Here is a 26,224-nt window from a genome sequence, read left to right as displayed (position 1 = left end):
TGAAGCCTCTTGGGTCACCACGCCTTCTTGGATCTCTTGAAGTTTTTCTATTACTTCTATTTCAACTTTCAAGACTGTAGAAAGAAAATCCTTTGCCTTTAAGACAGTGTCAATTCTGTATCTCCTTCCTTGATAAAATACTGTCAGACCAACTGGCACGTCCCGTCTAAATTGAATCGGGTGTTTTTTAAGTTCTTGTGTAAAAAAAACAAACTCCTTCCTGTCTCTTAACATCTTGGAAGGCATCTCTTTCAGGACCTTCAACTCCTGTTCTCCAATTTTCAAAGTTGTCTGATATACAGCTTGCAAAATCTGATTTCTCATAGTTCTTTTCACAAAATAAACCACAATGTCCTGTGAAGCTTTCTCTGTCTTGCGATCCAAGAATTAACTCTATATATTTTATCAATTTGATAAGCTACCTCTTAGGGTTCCACTTCAATAAATTCAGCCAATGCTTCTGATATGATTTTTCTTAGGTCCTCTCCTCTCTGTTCCTGTAAGCCGCGGATTCTAAGAGCTCCTTCCATAAGATTGTACTGCAATATCACAACCTGATCTTTATTTTCATCCACTTTTGTCTGAATACCTTCCATTTTATCTTCTAAGTGCTTATTTGACTGAGAAATCTGTTGCATCTCTTCTTCCAATCCCTCAACTTTTTTAGACAAACCTTGAAAAGCCAGCATATCTTCTCTTATTTTTTCATTATTCTCCTTCATCTGTTCCCTTATTTCTCCATTAAATTTTTCCATCATCTCCTCTTTTTTTTTTTTTTTTTTTACATTTATACCCCGCCATTCTCCGAAGACTCAGGGCGGCTTACACTATGTCAAGCAATAGTCTTCATCCTATTTGTATATTTGTATACAAAGTCAACTTATTGCCCCCAACAATCTGGGTCCTCATTTTACCTACCTTATAAAGGATGGAAGGCTGAGTCAACCTTGGGCCTGGTGGGACTTGAACCTGCAATAATTGCAGGCAGCTGTTGTTAATAACAGGCTGTTTAGCAGCCTGCGCCACTCAAGGACCTTTTGCCTCTCTTCAGAGAGTTTTAATTGTTCTTTAAGTATATCCTCAAGATTTGCTTCAGATCCCTTTCTTCCAGAGGGCTTTAATGGCTTAGCAGTCATTTCTATCTTCAAAAGAGTCAAGAATTTAAACTTAAAAACTTTAGGAGAGCTCCATTTATAATAATCCACAAACAGCGCTACTTTGTTATACTGAAAAATTCACACTTTCGCTTTCAGATGCCATTTTAAAAGTCAATTAAGCAGAGACAAAGAAGAGTTTCCAATTTCAAAAGGGAAGTCAGGATACTTGTGTGCTGTTTCTAATTCAAAGATTGAGTGCTTGTGAAATCCCCCATCTGCTTAGAAAATCAATCCATTTAACAAGTCCTTTTGAGCAGAAGTGACCCCTACTCCCTTTTTTTTGACAAAACAGGAGCACGTTTGAAGCCGGAGTACAGCGAGGCTCGGCGGGATCTCAGATCCAGGAATTCGCTCTTAAGAGCAAACCCCCTGGAGAGATCTACCACTCCCCCGCAGCTCTGCACACCCCTTTTTGCCCAAGGGGTATGCTAAGGTCAGTGAACAGCTGATTTATGCTGTTTCACTGACTTTTACGATCTTCTAACGCGGGAGCGCCCTTTAGAGCGCCCAACAGGAGCAGTGACATCACTGGAAGCTGCTAGATTTAATCTATGTTTAATTATATCTTTTTCGTCCCTAATTTCCTGGTTTTGAAGTTCTTTCTGCATTTTATATTCTAATTTTAATAATAATAATAATATTTTAATTTTTATACCGCCCTTCTCCCGAAGGACTCAGGGCGGTTAACAGCCAGATAAAATACAATACAATATACAATAAAACCCATTTAAAAAACTTATTCAATATAGCCAAATTAAAATTATAAAAAACCTGATATAAAACCCCATTTAAAATTCAATTTAAAACCCATGTTATGCCAGACCTGCTCGAAAGAATAGTTATGTCTTCAGCTCGCGGCAAAAGGTCCGGAGGTCGAAAAGTTGACAGAGTCCAGGAGGAAGCTCATTCCAGAGGGTAGGTGCCCCCACAGAGAAGGCTCTCCCCCAGGGGGTCGCCAGCCGACATTGTTTGGCTGACGGCACCCTGAGGAGACCCTCTCTATGGGAGCGCACCGGTCGGTGGGAGGCATATGGTAACAGAAGGCGGTCCTGCAGATATCCGGGTCCTATGCCATGGAGCGCTTTAAAGGTGATGACCAGCACCTTGAAGTGCACCCGGAAGACCACAGGTAGCCAGTGCAGCTTGCGCAGGAGAGGTGTTATATGAGAGCCACGAGTGGCTCCCTCTATCACCCGCGCAGCTGCATTCTGGACCAACTGGAGCCTCCGGGTGCTCCTCAAGGGGAGCCCCATGTAGAGAGCATTGCAGTAGTCTAGGCGAGAAGTGACGAGGGCATGAGTGACCATGCATAGGGAATCCCGGTCTAGAAAGGGGTGCAACTGGCGAACCAGGCGTACCTGGTAAAAAGCTCTCCTGGAGACGGTCGCCAAATGATCTTCAAAAGACAACCATCCATCCAGGAGAACGCCTAGATTGCGCACCCTGTCCATTGGGGCCAATGATTCGCCCCCAACAGTCAGCAGCGGTTGCAGCTGACTGTACCGGGATGCCGGCATCCACAGCCACTCAGTCTTGAAGGGGTTGAGCTTGAGCCTGTTTCTCCCCATCCAGACCCAACGGCCTCCAGACACTGAGACAGCACTTCGACAGCTTCATTGGGGTGGTCCGGGCTGGAAATGTACAGCTGGGTGTCATCAGCGTACAGTTGATAACTCACCCCAAAACCACTGATGACCTCACCCAGCGGCTTCATGTAGATGTTGAACAAGAGAGGCGAGAGAACCGACCCCTGTGGCACCCCACACAGGAGACGCCTCGAAGTCGATCTCTGCCCCCCTGTCAACACCGTCTGCGACTGGTCAGAGAGTTAGGAGGAGAACCACCGTAAAATGGTGCCTCCCACTCCCAAACCCTCCAACCGGCGCAGCAAGATACCATGGTCGATGGTATCAAAAGCCGCTGAGAGATCTAACAGGACCAGGGCAGAGGAATAACTCCTGTCCTGAGCTCTCCAGATGTCATCCACCAACGCGACCAAAGCCGTCTCCGTGCTGTACCCGGGCCGGAAACCGGACTGGAACGGGTCTAGATAGACAGATTCAGCCAGGTACTGGGGTAACTGATATGCCACCACATTCAACAACCTTCACAACAAAGCGAAGGTTGGAGACTGGACGGTAATTTCCCAAAACAGCTGGGTCCAGGGAGGGCTTCTTGAGGAGGGGCCTTACCACCGCCTTTTTCAAGGCAGTGGGAACAACACCCTCCCTCAAAGAAGCATTAACAATTCCCTGGAGCCAGCCTCGTGTAACCTCCCGAGTGACCAGTACCAACCAGGAGTGACACCGGTCCAATAAACATGTGGTGGCATTCAGCCGCCCCAGCAACCTGTCCATGTCCTCGGGAGCCACAGGATCAAACTGCTCCCAGATGGGCTCAACAAGACTTGCTTCCGTCACCTCGCCTGAAACTACCCAATTTTGGTCCAAACCGTCCCGGAGCTGAGCGATTTTATCGTACAGATAATTACTAAAATCCTCAGCACAACCCTGTAAGGGATCATCGCGCACCTCCTGATAGAGGAGAGAGCGAGTCACCCTAAACAGGGAGGCCGGGCGGTTATCTGCCGACGCAATGAGGTAGAGACATAGGCCCACTTGGCCTCCCTCAGTGTCACTAGGTCTGAATATGAGACCTAACTAGTGTTCGGTCAGCTTCAGAACATCTGGCCCTCCAGACACTCTCTAGGCGTCTTTTCCGGCGTTTCATCTCCCTCAGCTCCTCGGAAAACCAGGGAGCTGGTTGAGACCTACGCTGGGTCAGAGGCCGCAAAGACACGACACGGTCCAAAGCGCCCGCCGCGGCCCGTTCCCAGGTCGTGACAAGCTCCTTGGCCGAGCCGTGGGCCAGATCACTAGGGAGTGGCCCAAGCTCCGTCAGGAACCTCTCTGGGTCCATCAGGCACCTGGGACGGAACCAGCACATTGGCCCCGTCTCCCTGCGGTGTTGAGTGACAGTCCGAAAGTCCAGACGAAGGAGAGAATGATCTGACCATGACAAAGGTTCAATGACTAATTCTCCTAGTTCCAGATCATTCAGCCACTGTCCAGAGACAAGAATCAAATCCAGTGTGCTTCCCCCAACGTGGGTAGGGCTGTCAACTAGTTGGGTCAGGTCCATGGCCGTCATGGAGGCCATGAACTCCCGAGCTGCCGTTGACAACACGCTGGCCGATGGCAAGTTAAAGTCCCCCATGACCATAAGCCTAGGGGTGTCAACTGCCATCCCGGCTATCACCTCAAGCAGCTCGGGCAGGGCTGTTGTAACGCAGCAAGGAGCCAGGTACGTGATCAACAAGCCCACCTGCATCCTACGCCCCCACTTCACGTAAAGGGATTCACAACTGGCTATCTGAGGTACAGTGGCCTCCCTCAGCTCTAGACTCTCCTTAATAACAACCGCCACTCCTCCACCCCTACCTTGGGCCCTTGGCTGATGGAATGCTCGGAAACCCGGTGGGCACATATCTACCAGGGGCACACCCCCTTCGGTGCCCAACCAAGTTTCTGAAATGCCCATAAGGTCCGCAGCCCCCCCCCCCCCCGTATAAGATCATAAATCAGGGGGGCTTTGTTCACTACGGACCTTGCATTGCATAACATCAGCCGAAGGTCCAAGCCCTGGGGATACTGACCACTCGGAGGATGGAGAAAGTCTGAGGGGCCGGAGTACGCAATCGCTCTTAAACAGCGAGTGCGCACCCCCCGAACATGATACGGCCCCCCGCTTCCACCATATCTGCCTCTCCCACTTAACCGTGCTGATGGAACAACCCTCTAGAATTGAAAAATAAGGCTCCTCCTTCACCTCTGAATCTGATAAAGAATCGCCACAAGCACTCGCAAGGACTGGCTCCCTCCCCGATGGGTTCCCCTCCCACCCCCCAACTCAAACCTGTCAGTTCCCACCCTCCCCTTAAAAGTCTCTTTAAAACTCCCCTTAAAAAATCGCTTAAAACAATTAATTAAAAATCCCCTAAGCCTCCTATTTTTGGCATGCCACTTCTCGGGGTTCCAAAACCCGTCCTCAAGGTGGGCCCTCAATAATGTAGAGGGCCAAATCCGTGAGAGAGGGGAATCTCGCAGGGCAAGAAGGTCAGCCGCTGAAAATGCCCGCATGATAGAAATCCAGCAAGCAGACCCATCGTGGCTGGTCAGGCTGGCAAAAAGTCAATGCCAACTCTCCAGGTGAGAACAGTCAGAAAATCAGTTCTTAAGCGGCAGATGGAAAAAGAACCGCTTTGTCCAGTCAGTTAACCAACCCCACATAGGAAGTCCAAGGGTGGTCTGTGGGAGGGGGGGGAGGGAAAAAAGGAGGCCTACAATGACATGGGCTACCAGGGCTCTGCCTGGACTCCAGCTGGAGGTCGGAGTCCAGGTCCAGGTCCAGGTTTGTCCAAGGCATAGGTTTTCATTTATCCTCATCATCGTCGAGGCACGATGTGGCGTAAAAGATCATAGTCACTCTGGGAGGTGGGGGCCGCACAACGGGGACCACACCTCTCCCAGACGCCACCATCAGCGCCCCAGCATGCTGCCAACCACCTCCATCTCTCCTAGCAGCAACAGCGATGTCAAGGCCAATGCCATCATAGTCCCGTTTTGCGGCCCAGCTAGCTCTAAAAAAGTAGGGCGGGGAAGTACCCCCGCCAGCATCGTCGGCTTCTCCAGCGGAAGCAGCGAAACAATCCAAACTTCCCCAGACCGCTGCCGGCAGATCTCAATGTTGCTGACGGCGGCACCACCCTCCAGGCCAAGCTGCCACAGGAAAAAACATCCCAGTCGGCCCCTGCCAAGGTTGTCCAGGACCAACTTCACCTCCCCCAGCTGGGGAAAGCGCCCCATCACTCGAGCGGGGGGGGGCAAGCACTCACCAGCCCCCCCCCCGCACTCGAGCCGGCCCGGGAGGGCACACCACCTCCGATGACCGTGCCCCCGACACCAGCGCCGCCCACCCAGCCACCAAACCAGGCCGGGCCGCCAGCACCTCCGGAGAGAACCACCTCTCTCCCAAGGTCCGGGCGGGAGACCCAAGATCTCAGGGGATCCCCCCGCAGCCGGCCCGAAGATGTCCTCCCAGAATGGTCGGAAAGGCCGCCCACTGGACCGCCAGGCCGCACGCTCGCCTGCTAGGCCAGGCTGTCGCCAGGCCGCCAACCACTGAGCCAGGCCGTCGCCGCCGAAACCGCCGAAGCCATCGCCGCCGGGGTGGAGACAACTCCGGAGCTCCTCCCGAAGCCACACAGAGCCGCTCAGGATCCAGCTGCCCATCTCTCTGCTGGTAAGGCTGTCCTCTACCCGGGCGGGGGACCTAAGCTCTCAAAAAGGTCCTCCCCGGCCTGGTCCGGTCCAGAAAAGGCCCACTGCTGCATTTCATACTCAGCGGCACGGCATCATCTTGGACATGCGCATCATCCCAATTTCTCTTGCAATTCTGTATATTGTTTCCTTTTGTTTTTGTTTCTTCGTATTGTATATGCCATTGTAAGACCCCGAACATAAGGTTTAGTTGTGTCCCACAAGAAGTAATAATAATAATAATAATAATAATAACAACAACAACAACAACAACAACAATAATGTCAGAGTTGGAAGGGACCTTGGAGGTCTTCTAGTTCAACCCCCTGCCCAGGCAGGAAATCCTACACCATTTCAGACAAATGGCTATCCAACATTTTCTTAAAAATTTCCAGTGTTGGAGCATTTACAACTTCTGCAGGCAAGTGGTTCCACTGATTAATTGTTCTAACTGTCAGGAAATTTCTCCTTAGTTCTAGGTTGCTTCTCTCCTTGATTAGTTTCCACCCATTGCTTCTTGTTCTACCCTCAGGTGCTTTGGAGAATAGTTTGACTCCCTCTTCTTTGTGGCAACCCCTGAGATATTGGAACACTGCTATCATGTCTCCCCTAGTCCTTCTTTTCATTAACTCTAGCTGACCAAATCATGGAGGCTGAAGCCAAACACCCTGATTCACTGGCCATTGTTTTGGGAGATCTAAACAAGGCAAACTTAAGGAAAGAACTACCAAAATACTTTCAGCATGTCAGTTGTCCCACCAGAGGCAAGAATACTCTAGACCACTGCTACACAACACTAAAAGATGCCTATCGGTCTTTACCACGTGCAGCTGTAGGACACTCTGATCATTGCATGATTCACCTTGCACCTGCTTACAGGCAAAGACTTAAAGCCATAAAACCAATAATTAAATCAGTGAAAACCTGGACGGAGGAATCAGAATTAAAGCTACAGGCATGTTTTGACTGCACTGATTGGAATATTTTTAAAGACACCTCTGCAGACCTGGATGAACTCACAGATACTGTAACATCATATGTCAGCTTCTGTGAAGACCTATGTGTACCTACAAGGAACTTGCGAATACACAGTAATAACAAACCTTGGTTTACACCTAAACTTAAGCAGCTACGACATTCCAAAGAGGAAGCCTACAGAAAAGGTGATAAAATGCTGTACAATCAGGCCAGAAATGCACTAACAAGGGAGATAAGAGCAGCTAAAAGAAGCTACTCTGAAAAGCTAAAGAATCAATTTTCAGCAAATGAACCAGCAAACATGTGGAAAACTCTTAAAAATATCACCGGCTATGGCAAACCTCCTTCCCAGGCTGAAGGTAATCAACAACTGGCAGATGACCTGAATGAGTTTTACTGCAGGTTTGAAAGGAAACTACAGCCACCTATCTCCATAACCCCCATCTCAGACACACCAACAACAGCCAAGCCTCCTACAACTGACCCCATTTCATTGGGTTCACAACCCCTAGTGATCACAGAAAAGGAAGTGCAGGACCTATTTCACAGACAAAAGCCAGGAAAAGCTCCAGGCCCAGACAAGATAACTCCTTCTTGCTTAAAAGTCTGTGCTGACCAATTGGCCCCATCTTCACCCATATTTTCAATAAATCACTAGAGATGTGCTATGTTCCTTCTTGCTTCAAACGCTCTACCATCATCCCAGTGCCGAAGAAGCCCACCATCAAGGAACTGAATGACTACAGACCAGTTGCTCTAACATCTGTAGTCATGAAAACCTTTGAAAGGCTAGTGCTTTCCTACCTGAAAACCATCACGAATCCACTCTTAGACCCCTTGCAATTTGCATACCGAGCAAATAGATCAACAGATGATGCTGTTAATATGGCTCTGCACTACATCCTACAACATCTTGAGTCTCCAAAGACCTATGCAAGGGTCCTTTTTGTAGACTTTAGTTCAGCATTCAATACCATCATTCCAGACATTCTTCTAACTAAGCTAAACCAGCTACAGGTACCGGAACAGACTTGTAAGTGGATCACAAGCTTCCTAACAAACAGGAAGCAGCAGGTGAAGCTAAGCAAGATCACATCAAATACCTGTACAATTAGCACAGGGGCCCCCCAAGGCTGTGTGCTCTCCCCACTTCTCTTCTCTCTGTATACCAATGACTGCATCTCCAACGATCCATCTGTTAAGCTACTGAAGTTCGCAGATGACACAACAGTGATTGGTCTCATTCGAGACAATGACGAATCCGCATATAGACGAGAGGTCGAACGACTAGCCTTGTGGTGCAACCAAAACAATCTGGAACTGAACACACTCAAAACCGTAGAAATGGTGGTAGACTTTAGGAAAAACCCTTCCATACTTCCACCTCTCACAATACTTGACAACACAGTATCAACAGTAGAAACCTTCAAATTTCTGGGTTCTATCATATCGCAAGATCTCAAATGGACAGCTAACATCAAAAACATCATTAAAAAAGGACAACAAAGAATGTTCTTTCTGCGCCAACTCAGTAAGCTCAAACTGCCCAAGAAGCTGCTGATCCAATTCTACAGAGGAATTATTGAGTCTGTCATTTGCACCTCTATAACTGTCTTGTTCGGTTCTGCAACCCAACAAGAAAAACACAGACTTCAGAGGATAATTAGATGTTGTACCTTGATGAACGTATCTTTTCTTTTATGTACACTGAGAGCATATGCACCAAGACAAATTCCTTGTGTGTCCAATCACACTTGGCCAATAAAATTCTATTCTATTCTATTCTATTCTATTCTATTAAACTAGGCATACCAAGTTCCTGCAACCGTTCTTCATATGTTTTAGCCTCCAGTCCCCTAATCATCTTGGTTGCTCTTCCCTGCACTCTTTCTAGAGTCTCAACATCCTTTTTACATCGTGGCAACCAAAACTGAATGCAATATTCCAAGTGTGACCTTACCAAGGCATTATAAAGTGGTATTAACACTTCACGTGATCTTGATTCTATCCCTCTGTTGATGCAGCCCAGAATTGTGTTGGCTTTTTTGGCAGCTGCTGCACACGGCTGGCTCATATCTAAATGGTTGTCCACTAGGACTCCAAGATCCCTCTCACAGTTACTACTATTGAGCAAGGTACCACATATCCGGTACCTGTGCATTTTGTTTTTTTGGCCTAAATGTAGAGCCTTACTTTTTTCACTGTTGAATTTCATTTTGTTAGATAGTGTCCAATGTTCAAGTCTGTCAAGATCTTTCTGTATCTTGAGCCTATCTTCTGGAGTGTTGGCTATTCCTGGTGTCATCTGCAAATTTGATGATTTCCCTATCTATCCCCTCGTCCAAGTCATTGATGAAGATGTTGAAGAGTACTGGGCCTAAAACAGAGCCTTGGGGTACTCCACTGTATACTTCCCTCCATGTGGATGTAGTTCTCTTGAGGACTACACGTTGAGTGCGGTTGGTCAGCCAGTTACGAATCCATCTGGTGGTGGTGCTGTCTAACCCACATTTTTCTACTTTATCTAGTAGTAGGTTATGGTCTACTTTATGGGTTGTTGTCTGTTCATTTCAATTTTCCTTTAGGAAAAACACTAGTTCTTTTTCCATATATTGAACGTGATTTTTTTCTTTCACTATCTTTTGATTCATGGTCCATCTCTTTTTTCTTCCCCTTTCCATTTTTAACTATTAACAGATTGTGATCTGCCCAAATATTTGGTTTTACTTCTATTTCCTCTACATTTTTTCCTGTTTCTGGATCCATCCAGACCATGTCAATCCTGGACCATGAGTTATGTGGTTTGGCAAAGTATGTATATTTGTTCTGTTGAGGATTGATTTCTCTCCAAACGTCTTTTAAACTTAGCTCTCAGGTCATGTGAAAAAAAGTTTTTGGTAGTGTTCCCCTTTCATAATTCTTTTTAACTTCCTCTTTTGTAGTCTTTTTTTGGGGTCAACCACCGCGTATCAGGTATCAGCCAGTGGAACATTATTTTACTTTTTATTAATTGTGTTATGAGGAACTGGCAGTCCCTTCTTTTTTCCCTAATTCTCTTTGGTATCTGTTTAAGAGTTAATGCCTGTCTTCATTTATAGGTCAACTGGTCATCCCTCGTTCTTCTATAGATTTCGTCTGTGACAGTTCTTTTTGCAAATCTTATATGTATCTCCCGTGGTAATCTGTTTCTCCTTGCATAGTTCGTTTGCACTCTATATACTTCATTGATGCTATTCCTTAATTCACTTTTGTCCATTGGTAGTGAGTCAGCTAGTATTTCTGTCATCAATTTATGTAGATCCTCTTCTCTTGTCTCTGTGATGTTGTTTTGGAACCTCAGGTAGAAGGCGGATCGCTTTAATTCTAAGTGGGTAATTGCCTCTTCCAGCTCTCTATTTGCAGTGTCAACCTCTCTTCAATTTCTTCTAGTTTCTTTTCGGTTTGTTCTATTCTTACTTCTGGCACTTTTATTTTCTGTTCATTTCTCGCTATTGTTTCTTGGATTATTCCCATTCTATTATCCAATTTCTTTATGTCTTCTTTTACTTCACCTAATTCACCCTTCATTTCCTCGTGACTGTTTGTTATTGATTCCTGTGTTTTTACCATAAACTCCCTAGAGTATATTTAGTGAAGTTTGCAAACTTTGCATGATTGGTACCGGTCCTGATTTTTCACTGCACGCCATATGTACACATGTAATTAACTTCTGTCCTGCTGGAGAGGCTGTCATTGACATTGGTTTTTTTACCATTTTAATCACTATTTGACATTTTTAGATTTTTGAAAAAATTATTCCACAATACCATCAATTGTCATCTTTTTCACTCTAAACCTTCCTTCTTTCTTCTCTGCCATCTTTCCTCTTTCACTTCTCTTTCAACTAGTAGTTTACAATAATAATGCAGTATAAGCCTTTAACATCCAATTTCTGAAAACAGTTACATATATAAATCTCAATTATCAATTCATATACATACACACACACACACACACACACACACACACACACACACACACACACACACACACACAGAGTTGCAAGAAAAAGTATGTGAACCCCTTGGGATTATGTGGAGTTTTGCATGAATTGGTCATAAAATATGCTCTGAACGTCATCTAAGTCACAACAATAGAAGAACACAGTCTGCTGAACATAATACTACACAAACATTAGATGTTGCCATGGTGTAATTGCACATAACATGTAAACATTCACAGTGCAGGGAGGAAAAAGTATGTGAGACCCTAGCCTAATGATTTCTCCCAGAGCTAATTGGAGCCAGAAATGAGCCAACCTTGACTCCAATCAGTGTGATGATATTGGATGTGTTGCTGACAGCTGTCCTGCGCTTTAAAAACACACACCTGTTTTGGGTTTACTGGTTTCAAGAAGCACTGTCTGATGTGAACCATGCCTTGCAGAAAAGAGCTTTCAGAAGACCTACAATCAAGAATTGTTGACTTGCATGAAGCTGGAAAGGGTTACAAAAGTATCTCCAAAAGCCTTGATGTTCATGTGTCCACAGTAAGACAGACTGTCTACAAATGGAGAAAGTTTAGCACTGTTGCTACTCTCCCTAGGCATGGTCGTCCTGTAAAAATGACTGCAAGAGCACAGCGCAGAATGCTGCATGATGTAAAGAAGAATCCTAGAGTGTCAGCTAAAGACCTACAGAAATCTCTGGCACATGCTAACATTTTTATTGACACATCTACAATAAGAAAAACATTAAACAAGAATGGAGTTCATGGGAGGACACCACAGAGGAAGCCATTGCTGTCCAAAAAGAATATTGCAGCACGTTTGAAGTTTGCAAAAGAGCACCTGGATGTTCCACAGCACTACTGGCAAAATATACTGTGGACAGATGAAACCAAAATTGAGTTGTTTGGGAAGAACACACAACACTACGTGTGGAGAAAAAAAGGCACAGCACACCAACATCAAAACCTCATCCCCACTGTAAAACATGGTGGACGGAGCATCATGGTTTGCTACCTCAGGGCCTGGACGGATTGTTGTCATTGATGGGAAAATGAATTCCAGAGTTTATCAAGATATTTTGCAGGAAAACGTACAACAACTGAAGCTCCGCAGAGGATGGGTGATGCAACAGGACAATGACCCAAAGCATACAAGTAATTCAACAAAACAATGGCTTCAACAGCACAGAATACGCCTTCTGGAGTAGCCCAGTCAGAGTCCTGACCTCAACCCGATTGAAATGCTGTGGCATGACCTTAAGAAAGCAATTCACACCAGACATCCCAAGAATATTGCTACACTGAAACAGTTTTGTGAAGAGGAGTGGTCCAAAATTACTCCAGATCATTGTGCAGGTCTGATCTGCAACTACAGGAAACGTTTGGTTGAGGTTATTGCTGCCAAAGGCGGGTCAACCAGTTATTAAGTCCAAAGGTTCACATACTTTTTCCTCCCTGCACTGTGAATGTTTACATGTTATGTGCAATTAAACCATGGCAACATCTAATGTTTGTGTAGTATTATGTTCAGCGGACTGTGTTCTTCTACTGTTGTGACTTAGATGACGTTCAGAGCACATTTTATGACCAATTCATGCAAAACTCCATGTAATCCCAAGGGGTTCACATACTTTTTCTTGCAACTGTATATTATAGTTAACTATATTCAATATGAAAGAAAGCATTACCTTAAATATGAGGATCCCTATATACACAATTATTAATCAACAATAAGTATTTAAGACTAGTTAGTTAATTTAAATATACTTAAATCTATACAAGGTTTCAATAAAGTAGAATCAATATGTTTATATGGACTATTAAAGTTTAAAGCTAGTAATTCATTATAAATGTCACAATAATAAATCTCTCTGGAATTTATCTAAGTGTTTAAAATATACAGTAAGAGTTTAAAGTATCTAAAGTAATCACAATATCCTTCGTTTAGATTACCAAAGTTTTTAATCTTCGGTCTCTCTGTACATTCTGCAACTTCCTTGTTCTCTGCTTTCAAAATGACGGCTACCTTCAATTTGCACTGTCATTGTCTTTCTCTTCATTTCCTTTACTTTCTTCCGCCTCTATCTCCACTGTCCCAGAAAAAGATTTTTTCTTCCTTCCTGCCACTTTCCACCACAATTTTTATCTCACGAATCACTTTTCTAACTTTCCAATACATCAGCTGTTTGAGTCTGCAGTCAATCACTTTTCCTCCTTGCCAATCCACATTGGCAATCTTCTTCCTTCTGCTCTCCCACCACTAAGGCGCCACCACCGCCTCCTCGGAGACTCACTTCTTATTTAGTATTTTATTTTATTTTTGCAAATTCCATCAACTAGAGAGATAGTTTGGTATCTCACACTTTTTTCCTTATCCGCCAATACGTCTGCCTCTTCTCACTTTCTGCTTCCTCTCCTATTCACTCAGGCCGCCACGTCTCTGGACCTCGCAATGACAGCTGGTCTCTTCTGTGCTGGTTTTCAGGACACCCACCCTTCGTAACAGGAGATCACTCCTCTCCCTGTCACCCCTGGATGCTCCCCTCACTATTGCTGTCCCTGCCAAGGACCCGCTTTGCCGTTACTGGCTTCCAAACGCAGAAAATCAGACAGGGAGAACAGAGTCCAGTTTCCCTGTACCGCACCAATGTGACGTCACCCCGGAAGTCCCCTCATTTTTGTTACCTATTTTACTAAAATTATTAAGTCCACAGATTATTATCCCTTTCCATGAATGCAAATCCTTAAAAGGAAAAAAACCCAAGAAGCTTAGGAAACACTGAAAAATGAGAACACAAAAGCCCAATCTAGCACAATACCACTGAGAAAGAAAAATAAGAGATCCTAGAAGAAACCAGCATTGCTGCATAAAGAACTCTATAATAAATTGTAAACTCTATAATGAACTCTATAATAAACATAACCAAGGCAGAATATCAGCATATAGCCCAAACCTACAAAGATGAAGTCAGGAAAACTAAGGATCAGAATGAACTAAGGCCTGTAACAAATGTCAATAATAATAGAAAAAGCTTCTTTCAGCGTGTAAAAAAAATAAAAAAGTTAAAGAAAAGTCCACTAATGGGAGAAGATGGCATGAAGGTGACAAGCAACAGGGAGAAAGTAGAACTGAATAATTCCAATTTGCATCTGCCTTTACACAAAAGGGGGAAAAACCTGTCCAACCTATCAAAAACCATACCATAAATGACAGATTAAGAATACAAATCAAAATAGGATAGAAAAAGGTAAGAAAACACCTATCCACTCTAGATGAGTTCAAAAAAGGAGCCTCTGGTGGCTCAGACTGCTAAGACAGTCTGTTATTAACACAGCTGCTTGCAATTACTGCAGATTCAAGTCCCACCAGGCCCAAGGTTATTATTATTATTATTTATTATATTTGTATACCGCCCTTCTCCCGAAGGACTCAGGGCGGTTCACAGCCAGTAAAAACACAGTACATACAATACAAATTTTAAAAACTATATAAAAAACTGATTCAATAACGGCCTAAAAATTTAAATACAATTTAAAACCCTGTTTAAAACCCTGATTAAAACCCTGAAATTAAAACTATGTTCAAGCTAGTCCTGCACGTCGAAACAACAGCGTCTTCAGCTCGCGGCGGAAAATCCGGAGGTCAGGGAATTGACGAAGCCCTGGAGGCAGCTCATTCCAGAGGGCGGGAGCCCCCACAGAGAAGGCCCTCCCCCTGGAGGTCGCCAGCTGACATTGTTTGGCTGACGGTATCCGGAGGAGGCCCTCTCTGTGAGAGCGCACTGGTCGGTGTGAAGCTACTGGTGGCAGTAGGCGGTCCCGTAGATACCCCGGTCCTAAGCCATGAAGTGCTTTGAAGGTGATAACAAGCACCTTGAATTGGACCCGGAAGATCACTGGGAGCCAGTGCAGACTGCGCAGGAGAGGTGTCACACGGGAGCCACGAGGTGCTCCCTCTATCACCTGCACAGCTGCATTCTGGACCAGTTGAAGCCTCCGGGTCCCCTTCAAGGGGAGCCCCATGTAGAGAGCGTTGCAGTAGTCCAGGCAGGATGTAACAAGGGCATGGGTGACTGTGCATAAGGAAGCCCGATCCAGAAAGGGGTGCAACTGGCATATCAGGCGAACCTGATAAAAAGCCCCCCTGGTGACGGCCGCCATATGTTCTTCTAAAGACAGCCGTGCATCCAGGAGGACGCCCAGATTGCGAGCCCTTTCCGTGGGAGCCAGTGACTCGCTCCCAATGGTCAGCGATGGAACTAGCTGACTGTACCGGGCCGCCGGCATCCACAGCCACTCAGTCTTGGTGGGATTGAGTCTGAGTCTGTTTCTCCCCATCCAGATCCGTACGGCCTCCAGGCACTGGGACATCACTTCAACAGCCTTGTTGGGGTGGTTAGGGGTGGAAATATACAGCTGAGTATCCTCAGCGTATAGGTGACAACTCACCCCAAAACCATGGATGATCTCACCCAGCGGCTTCATGTAGATGTTGAACAGAAGAGGCGAGAGAACCGACCCTTGCGGCACCCCACATAAGAGGCACCTCGGAGCCGATCTCTGCCCTCCTGTCAACACCGTCTGCGACCGGTCGGAGAGGTAGGAGGAGAACCACCAATGAACGGTGCCTCCCACTCCAAGTCCCCCGAGCCAGCGCAGCAGGATACCATGGTCGATGGTATCAAAAGCCGCTGAGAGATCTAGTAGGACCAGGACAGAGAAACAACCTCTGTCCCGAGCCCTCCAGAGATCATCAACCAACGTGACCAAGGCTGTTTCCGTGCTGTAACCAGGCCGGAAACCGGACTGGAACGGATCTAGATAGACGGTTTCATCCAGGTACTGGGGCAACTGACGTGCAACCACACTCTCAACAACCTTCGCAACAAAACGAAGGTTGGAGACAGGACGGTAAAATAGATGGATCCAGGGAGGGCTTCTTGAGGAGGGGCCGCACCACTGCCTCTTTCAAGGCGGTAGGGAAAACACCCTCCATCAAAGAAGCGTTCACAATTCCCTGGAGCCAGCCTCGTGCCACCTCCCGGGTGGCCAGTACCAACCAGGAGGGACACGGTTCCAGTAAACATGTGGTCGCATTCAGTCCCCCCAGTATCCTGTCCACATCCTCAGGAGCCACAGAATCAAACTCGTCCCAGATAGTAACCCCAAGACCTGCCTCTCCCACCCCGCCTGGATCTACCCAATCAGTGTCCAACCCTTCCCGAATCTGAGCGATTTATCAAACAGATACTGTCCAAACTCCTCAGCTCGACCCTGTAAGGGATCATCTACCGCTCCCTGTTGAAGGAGCAAGCGGGTCACCCTAAACAGGGCGGCTGGGCGGTTATCTGCTGAGAGTGGAAAAATATTCCCGTTTCGCCACCCTCATTGCCACTAGATAGGTCCGAATGTAAGACCTAACTAGTGTCTGGTCAGATTCGGAGCAGCTGGACCTCCAGATACTCTCTAGGCGTCTTCTCCGGCGCTTCATCTCCCTCAGCCCCTCGGAGTACCTATGGGATAAACGAGATCAGCACCGGGTCAGAGGCCGCAAAGGCACAACTCGGTCTAGAGCACCAGCCGCTGCCCGATCCCAGGCGGCAACTAGATCCCCAGCCGAGTCGTGGGCCAAATCCTCAGGGAATGGCCCAAGCTCCGTCTGGAACCTCTCAGGGTCCATCAGGTGCCTGGGACGGAACCAACGAGTCGGTTCCATCTCCCTGCAGCGGGGTCGGCGGTTCGAAAGTCCAGCTGAAGGAGCGAATGATCTGACCATGACAAGGGTCTAATAACTAACTCCCCTAACTCCAGATCATTCAACCACTGGCCAGAGACGAAAATCAAGTCCAGAGTGTTTCCCCCGATGTGATTGGGACTGTCAACTAACTGGGTCAGGTCCAAGGCCGTCATGGAGGCCATGAACTCCCGAGCTGACATGGATGCCACCCCCGCCGACGGTAGATTGAAGTCCCCCATGACCATAAGTCTGGGGGTCTCCACCACCATCCCGGCGATCACATCCAGCAGCTCGGGCAGGGCTTCTGTCACGCAGCAAGGAGCCAGGTACATGATAAGTAAACCCACCTGCATCCCCCGGCCCCACTTCACAAGGAGGGACTCACATCCTGCTATCTGTGGCACAGTGGTCTCCCTCGGTTCTAGACTCTCGTTGATAACAACCGCCACCCCCCCGCCCCTACCCTGGGCCCTCGCCTGATGGAATGCACGGAAACCCGGTGGCCACATTTCTACCAGGGGAACCCCCCCTTCCGTGCCCAACCAGGTCTCCAAAATGCCAATCAGGTCCGCGCCTCCCTCCTGTATAAGATCAGAAATGAGGGGGCTTTAGGTTGACTCAGCCTTCCATCCTTTATAAGGTAGGTAAAATGAGGACCCAGATTGTTGGGGGCAATAAGTTGACTTTGTATATAATATACAAATGGATGAAGACTATTGCTTAACATAGTGTAAGCCACCCTGAGTCTTCGGAGAAGAGCAGGATATAAATGCAAATTTTAAAAAAATCACCAGGACTAGACGGATTACATCCCAGCACTCTGAAGGAGCTGGCAGACATGATCTCAGAACCACTGGACCATTTCTCCAAAGATCCTGGAGCACTGGGGTAATGCCAGAGGATTGGAAAAGAGCTGATATGGTTTCCATCTTCAAAAAAAAAAAGGGGTGGGAATGGATCCAGCAAACTACAGACCAATCAGCCTGACATCAGTACCTGGGAAGATCCTGGAAAAAATAAGCAATGAATCTACAAACACATAGAGGTCAGAAATCTCATGGGTTTGTTAAAAAACAGATCATGCTAGACAAACCTTATTGCAATCTTTGACAAAATGACTAAATTAGTGGACCAGCGAAATGCTGTGAATATATTTGGATTTCAGTAAGGCATTTGACAAAGTATCTCTCAACTTACTACTTGGTAAGATAGACTAATGTGGGTAGACAGCATCACTACTAGATGAATTCATAACTGGCTGACTAATTGCACTCAGCATGTAGTCCTTAATGGAACTACATCTACATGGAGGGAACCATGCAGTGGGGAACCCCAAGGTTCTGTCTTAGGCTCAGTACTTTTCAACATCTTCATAAATGGTTTAGATGAGGGGATAGAATTTGTAGTTATCAAGCTGGGGGGAATAGTCAACATTTTGGAAGATAGGCTTAAGATTCAAAAGGATCTTGATAGACTTGAACACTGGGCCTCATCCAACAAAATGCAATTCAGTGGTGAGAAAAGTAAGATTTTACACTTAACTAAGAAAAAACAAATGCATAGGTATAGAATAGGTGGTGCCTAGCTCAACAACCACAACTGAGAGTGTTCTAGGAGTCCTAGCACACTTATATATGACCAGAAGTATGCTGCAGCTGCCAAAAAAACTATTGCAGTCTAGGACTGCATTAACAGCAGGATAGAATCCAGATCATGTGAAGTGCTATTTCTACTTTATAATGCTTTGGTAAGATTAAACTTGGAATACTGGATCCAGTTTTGATCACCATTGAGACTAGAAAAAGTACAGAGAAGAGCAACAAAAATAATTGGGGAACTGGAGCCTAAAACATGAAGAATGGTTGGAGAAACTGGGTATATCTAGTCTCATGAAGAGAAGGACTAGGGGTGACATGATAGCAATGCTCTAATATTTAAGGAGTTGTCACAAAGAAGAAGGGGGTCAAACTATTTTCCAAAGCACCTGAGAAATGATGAGTGGAAACTGGTCAAGGAAAAATCCAATCTAGAATTAAGGAGAAATTTCCTGAAAGAGAAGTGTCTTGTGAATTTGTTTTAATTCTCTTTTTTCCTTCCTGTTGTGCTTTTTGTTTTGTATTGTATATCTTCTGCTATGTTACCTTAAATTTTATTACAAGTATTCTGCGCATCTACACCATCTAATATAGACTTTGTCTCCCAAATGGTTGACTTTGAAATTCCTGCTGTTCTATTTGGGGGGGGGGGGTGATCTACTTTGCATTTCTCATGCTGTCCTGAAGTAACCTGTCATTCTATCTAAAGAATAACTTTTCTCCAACATACCATGCTATTAAATTACATTGTGATCAGAATCTATACTTCTCCAATAGATGGTGTTAGGGCGTTAGAGACTCAACATATATTAATTCTATAATATGATTTTTGCCAAAATAAAGTATAATCTCTCCATTTTGGATTTTGTAGCCACCCTGTATCTTTTGTGCCAATTCATCAGTATATTGAAAAACCTTTTGCAGAAGCTTCCTTTTCTTCCCTTATTTCATGTATGTCTCCCGTAACCAGTATTTTTCTCTCTCTCTTTTGCTCTTTCTCTCTCTCTCTCTCCCTTTCAATGAGCATTGGCAAAATCTTTTATAAAATTATTTTTGGCTTTTGTTAGGCACTTAAATGGAATGGAATGTACAATTTTGAAATCATTCCTAAGTTTAAGGCTCAAGATTCTTTTCTATTTGTCTTTCAACTGGTCCATTATTTCCCAAACTATTGATTAAAAAATTAACTTGCAATTTTTCTTAATTTTTAGTCTTTCTTATAACTAAATACTCTTGTTCTAATAGGTATGAGCTATTTTTATACATGGTTCTTCCAAACTATATGTCAGGCACAAAGGATCAGGACCTTATATTAAATTGTAGTTCAGAAAACTTATTGTTCAAGCCTACACATAAGAATATAGTCAACTAAAGGTCAGCACTAAATTGGTGTTAGATCAACAGCATTCAAGTGGGGACTGAACTTGAATCACTTGTTCACTTGAATCTAAGCTGATGACACATTTAACTCCACCATCACCACCACTCCAACTTGCCTGCTCTTCTACACGAGGTGGGCATTTATTTTCCCAAGGAGCCACATGAGAAATTGGGACTGTTGTGGAGGGATAAACAAATACACCGAACTTAATTCTGCTGCTCTTGTCTGTCTCTCACCAGCCAGTTAAAGGACTGCACTCAGCTTCTTTTCCCACCTCCTGCAGTAGCTTATTTATTTTCTAACTTCCAAATGACCTCATGCAGGTTGGACAAGGACAGCCAAAGGGCCAGATGTGGCCCAGAGTCGTAAAATGCCCAGATCTGTCCTACACTATAGCAGCTTTTCAGTTCATTAAGTTAATAAATGTATTAATTATATATTTTAAATTCTTTAATTTTCCATTTATTTAGTTAATTTAATCCATCAAAATCTTATCAAAAAAAGTTTAAAAGCTAGCTAAAACTCAAGACACCAATCGCCCCCAGGGTTTGTACCACACCTGCATGGATCCCCATGTAACTTGACAGGCCAGGTCTTCACACTCTTCCAGAAGGCCAGAAGAGTGAGGGCCAAGATGTTCCATAGGGTAGGGATATATATTTAATTATCTAATTTAGCTACCCTTTTTTTTACTTTCAGTACAAGGTGTTACAAGGTTTTACAATGCAAGATTTTACAATCCTTTTTTCTTTCCTTCGTAGAGTTTTTATTTCTCATGTTGTTTTGTGATCTTGAATTTTCAGGGCCAAGAAGATTCAAGCAGAGGATCTGATAATTCTAGTTATGATGAAACACTCTCCCCCACATCACCGGGACCTCTTTCAGTGAGATCTAGTCATGGAGAGCGAGACCTTGTCAATTCCAGCATGACTCAGCCTATTTCTGACTTGCATGGTATCAATCCAATTTTCCTGTCCAGCAATCCTAGCCGCTGGAGTGTGGAGGAAGTATACGAGTTCATTGCATCCCTACAAGGCAAGTCTGGTATCTTTTCCCCCATGCCCTGAAGAGAAGGAGTGGGATAAATGGCTGTATATTGGACACCTAAATATTGGCATGAATAAGGTGTTGGTAGGTTTGAAATAGTAACTTTTTATTTTTATTTATTTATTTATTTAATTTTTATACCGCCCTTCTCCCGAAGGACTCAGGGCGGTGTACAGCCAGCGATAAAACAAAATATATACAATTAAAACAACATTTAAAACAAAGCAAATTATAAAGGTCGATAAATTAAAATTTAGATTTTAAAATTTTAAAATATTAATAAACCCCAAATTTAAAATTCTACATTATTATGCCAGTCCCGCTTGAATAAATAGGTGTGTTTTAAGCTCACGACGGAAGGTCCGAAGATCAGGCACTTGACGTAGGCCAGGAGGAAGTTCATTCCAGAGCGTCGCTGCCCCCACAGAGAAGGCCCTACTCCTGGGGGCCGCCAGCCGACACTGTTTGGCGGACAGCACCCTGAGAAGACCCTCTCTGTGAGAGCGTACGGGTCGGTGGGAGGCAAAAGGTAACAGCAGGCAGTCCCGTAAGTATCCGGGTCCTAAGCCATGGAGCACTTTAAAGGTGGTAACCAAAATCTTGAAGCGCACCCAAAAAACCACAGGAAGCCAGTGCAGACTACGGAGTAGTGATGTCACGTGGGAGCCACGAGCGGCTCCCGTTACTACTCGCGCAGCCGCATTCTGGACTAACTGTAGCCTCCGGGTGCACCTCAAGGGCAGCCCCATGTAGAGAGCGTTGCAGTAATCCAACCTAGATGTAACCAGAGCGTGAGTGACCGTGCATAAGGCATCCCGGTCAAGGAAGGGACGCAACTGGCAGACCAAGTGAACTTGGTAAAAGGCCCTCCTGGAGACGGCCACCAGATGTTCATCAAAGGACAGCCGTCCATCCAGGAGGACGCCCAAGTTGCGAACCACCTCCTTTGGGGCCACTAACTCGCCCCCAACAGTCAGCTGCGGATGCAGCTGACTGTACCGGGGTGCCGGCATCCACAGCCACTCCGTCTTGGAGGGATTGAGCTTGAGTCTGTTTCTCCCCATCCAGACCCGTACAGCCTCCAAACACCGGGACAGCACTTCGACCGCTTCGTTGGGGTGGTCCGGGGTGGAAAAGTACAGCTGGGTGTCATCAGCGTACAGATGATAACTCACCCCGAAACCACTGATGATTGATACAATACAATAACTGTATTGAGTATGACATTTTTGTATATTGTGAGAGAGACTGGTTTTTCTGCTTTGGTGCTGCTTTTTTCTCAGGTTCAGCATGACATTTAGCAGACTCCTAACTTCTCCCTCTCCCTCCTAAAAAGGTTGGAGTTGGGCAAAAGGAAGTGTTAAAGGAGGCAGTTCACAAAAGGAGCCTTCCTTCCACACAACTGTTACTGTTGGAGCTATCTTTCCCTTAGATAGATCTAACAGATATACTATTTGCCAATATGAACTCTGAAAGGGGGTATTATTTATTTTTCCTTCTATCCTTTATTATTTTTATACATAATTCAAGGTAGCAAATGTATCTAATAGCTATGTTTTAATATAACAAAATGGCTTTATCTCATTAAATTGTAGTTTTGTGATAGTGACAGAACCATTATCTATGCTTCTCATCTCTGTATGGAAATAATATGGGGACTTTGCAGGGGTGTTAAGATAATTAATCACAATAGAGCTGGAAGGGCCCTTTGAGGTCTTCTAGTCCAACTCTCTGCTCAGGGAGACCCTTTACCATTTCAGACAGCTGGCTGTCTAATCTTTTCTTAAAAACCTCCAGTGATGAAGCACCAGTAACTTCTGAAGGCAAGCTATTCCACTGGTTAATTGTCCTCATTGTTTCTCCTTAATTCCAGGTTGCTTCTTTTCTTGATTAGTTTCCATAGTTTCTTTTCTTGCCTTCTGGTGCTTTGAAAAATAAGTTGACTCCCTCTTGTTTGTGACAGCCCCTCAAATACTGTAATATTGCTATCGTGTCACCCCTAGTCCTTATTTTCTCTAGACTAGCCAAACCCAAATCCTGCAGCCGTTCTTCATGTTTTTGTCTCCAGGCCCTTCTTAGTTAATCTTAATCATTTTAGTTGCTCTTCTTTGCACTTTTTCCAAAGTCTCAACTTTGTTATTGTAATGCAGTATTTCAGGTGTGCCTTACTAAGGATTTATAAAGCAATACTAATACTTCACATAATTTAGATTCCATGCATCAGTTTATACAACCCAGTATTGTATTAACTTTTTTGGCTGCTGCCACACACTGCTAACTCATCTGATCATTCACTAGAACTCCAAGGTCCCTCTTACAGTTACTGTTTTTGAGCCATTTTACAAATGCAAGATACGTGAGTCACAGCAAATGGAAGTACCTAGTGTGGTACTAAAGTCTGTAAAGCTAAATTGAGCCAGAACTGGATGGGAGAATAATAAATCCCAGTTTGGTAGACCAGACTGGGAAGTAAAAAAGGAAGCAAACACATACTGTCCCAGAAGGCATCAATGGCAAACCATTTCCTCATTATTGCCACTATTATATTGAAGATATCAAGCTTGACTCAAGTCTTTTTAAATCGTGTTTGAACATAAAACTCTGATTCTTACAACTATCGAGTTAATCTATAAACACTATTAAATATGTGTATAGTTTCTATTTCTCACAAAATTCTCTCTGATATTTGAATCTATTAGGCTGCCAGGAGATTGCAGAGGAATTTCGCTCCCAGGAGATAGATGGCCAGGCCTTGCTTCTGCTAAAAGAAGAACATCTCATGAGTGCCATGAATATCAAATTGGGTCCAGCTCTCAAAATCTGTGCCAAAATCAACATTCTTAAAGAGACCTAACACTGGAATGCAGATTTTCTTTCTTTCCTAGTTGTAATGAATACACTAAATGCAAGACTTTTTTTCTTTCACAAGCCTATGTCATGGTGATACTTGGGGAGGAATAACTCCCTTGGAGGCCTTGAAACCTCTCATCAAAAGCATAGAATATCTTCTGCTGTGCTATGAATTGTTCCTGATGGAAAAAGGCAAAAAAAAGTTTTATGCTGCAGCTGCTGTGAATCCTTCCTATCAAGTTGCTGGATTCTAATATTTTTCTCCCAGTAGAATCGTTCTTTCCATGTGGTTTCAATTTCAGGGGACCAATTGGTACTGAATCATTTTTCCTGCTAAAGGCTTCTGTTTGGAACAGTAAAGAAATGAGTTTTAAATGACATCTTTTCTAATTGAAGTGTTGATTGAAGGTAAGTAGTAACTTGATTTGATATGATAACTTCCTGGAGGGAACGTTAATTGAACATTAAAGACTAGAGCTGGCCCAGTCTAATGGGACTCTCCAGAAGACATTATTTCTGATACCACATCAGAGGGGTTAAATATTAATTCCGCTTGTGTCTCTTGTGTTTGGAGAAAAATTACTCAAGAGCCAAAGGAGAATCCAACGCTATTGAAGCTCCAAGTGTTTCATCCTGCTTTTTAAAAAATTGTCGTCTTTGGTTTTTATATCTTACCCTTTCCCTTACGAGAGAGCATATGGGACAAACTTTCTGCTATCAGGTTTGTATCTTCTGTCCAAAGCCTGTTTATTTTTGTTTATTAAGCAAATTATTCAGTAAAAGGAATGCTTCATAAACAATATTGCAATCTTCCTGTTGTCTGATTTTTCTTACCAACTTTTGCACAATCAGGTTTGCAGCTTGTTTTGAATTCTCACAAGTTTGTTATTAGTTTCTGAATTTAAATTTTAGAAATGATTTTCTGATCTATTTGTAAAAGTAAAAAGTATATCCATACAAAATCTTTAAAATATCTTTTAAGTTAGATTCCTGTTCTGGAATCTACACATCTTCAGATGAATTTTTATTCTAACAATTTAGAATAATATTTAATTTCATTGTTCTGCCAATATATTTGAAACAGACTTGTAAAGCTGTATGTTTAAATTAATTTGAGTACCGTATATACTCGAGTATAAGCCGAGTTTTTCAGCATGTTTTTTGTGCTGAAAAACGTCCCCTCGGCTTATACTCGAGTATATACGGCTTATACTCGAGTTTTTTTTTTTTCTTCTTTTTTTCACATTATACCGGATGGTGCAAACTTGGCGGGCTTTTGCATTAGCGCGGGGAAGCCCTGCCGGTGCAGTGAGAGGGCGGGGCGGGGGAGCCGCCAGCCTTCTCGGCTGAGGGAGGGAGGCTTTCCCTGACCGGTAGCTGCCTCATTTCCCTCCCTCGGCTTATACTCGAGTCCCCAGTTTACCCCAGTTTTTTGGGGTAAAATTGGGGACCTCGGCTTATACTCGGATCGGCTTATATTCGAGTATATACGGTAATTATTTCAAAACGTCAATCTCTCACAAATAAACTTAGGATAGACAGGGCTTTTTATAGATGATTTTCCACTCCTTCCCTTCTATTTATAGTTTAGCATTTAAAAAAAAATTAAACAGAGGAGCAGCAAACAAATAGGGAAATGTACTTTGCTCATTAAGTTGTTCATATTTTCTAGAGATGGTATTTAATATAGAACATTACTAAAATATGTAACTTTATGGTAACATACTGAATAAGGCAGCCTAATATGAATTTAACAGAAAAACGTGGGGGAAAAAATTTCTACTAGAAATGTTAGCATCCTATAAAATCTCACCTTGGACTAGAAGAGTTTACAATACCAGCATTGAAAGGTTTTCTTTCTTGAAGTGCCATTCTATTGTTTTTTATATTCATATCTACTATGATCCAAATTAGTGATTGAAAGAATGTATATGATATCTTTCAGCTTCTAGACTTAGCCCACTTACCGTCAGTTGTTCCAGCCCTAATTCCTACCATTGAACTTTGCTCTTTTCATTTGATTTAGGCCTGTGGGATGTGTAAATGTCTTCATGACTCTGCTTTCAACTAAAATGTGTTTAGCTGTAATTCACAAACTGTTTGGAAACATTTAAGCATACGCAAATTTTGAAATTTCAAGTCATTTTTAATGTTAAAGTTGCATCTCTTTAATA

The 26,224-nt window shown here is 44.2% G+C and overlaps 1 protein-coding gene across 8 annotated transcripts in view; it reads left to right on the top strand.

Annotated features, from left to right (window-relative positions):
- Positions 1–24,860, top strand: part of PHC1 (polyhomeotic homolog 1) — a 274,243-nt gene extending 249,383 nt beyond the window's left edge. For 7 of the 8 annotated variants that reach the window (XM_058166767.1, XM_058166765.1, XM_058166766.1 and 4 more), the window contains 2 exons: positions 20,957–21,188; positions 23,900–24,860. In XM_058166767.1, the coding sequence (XP_058022750.1) occupies positions 20,957–21,188; positions 23,900–24,054 (387 nt within the window). In that variant the 3' untranslated portion in view covers positions 24,055–24,860. Of the gene's footprint in view, positions 1–20,956; positions 21,189–23,899 lie in introns of those variants that run through there. The other variant, XR_009153197.1, reaches the window with a different exon arrangement.
- The last annotated feature ends 1,364 nt before the right edge of the window (positions 24,861–26,224 follow it).

This window comes from Ahaetulla prasina, chromosome 2 (assembly GCF_028640845.1).
Source record: "Ahaetulla prasina isolate Xishuangbanna chromosome 2, ASM2864084v1, whole genome shotgun sequence".
Lineage (NCBI taxonomy): Eukaryota > Metazoa > Chordata > Lepidosauria > Squamata > Colubridae > Ahaetulla > Ahaetulla prasina.
This window is presented reverse-complemented; position numbering and strand designations above follow the sequence as displayed.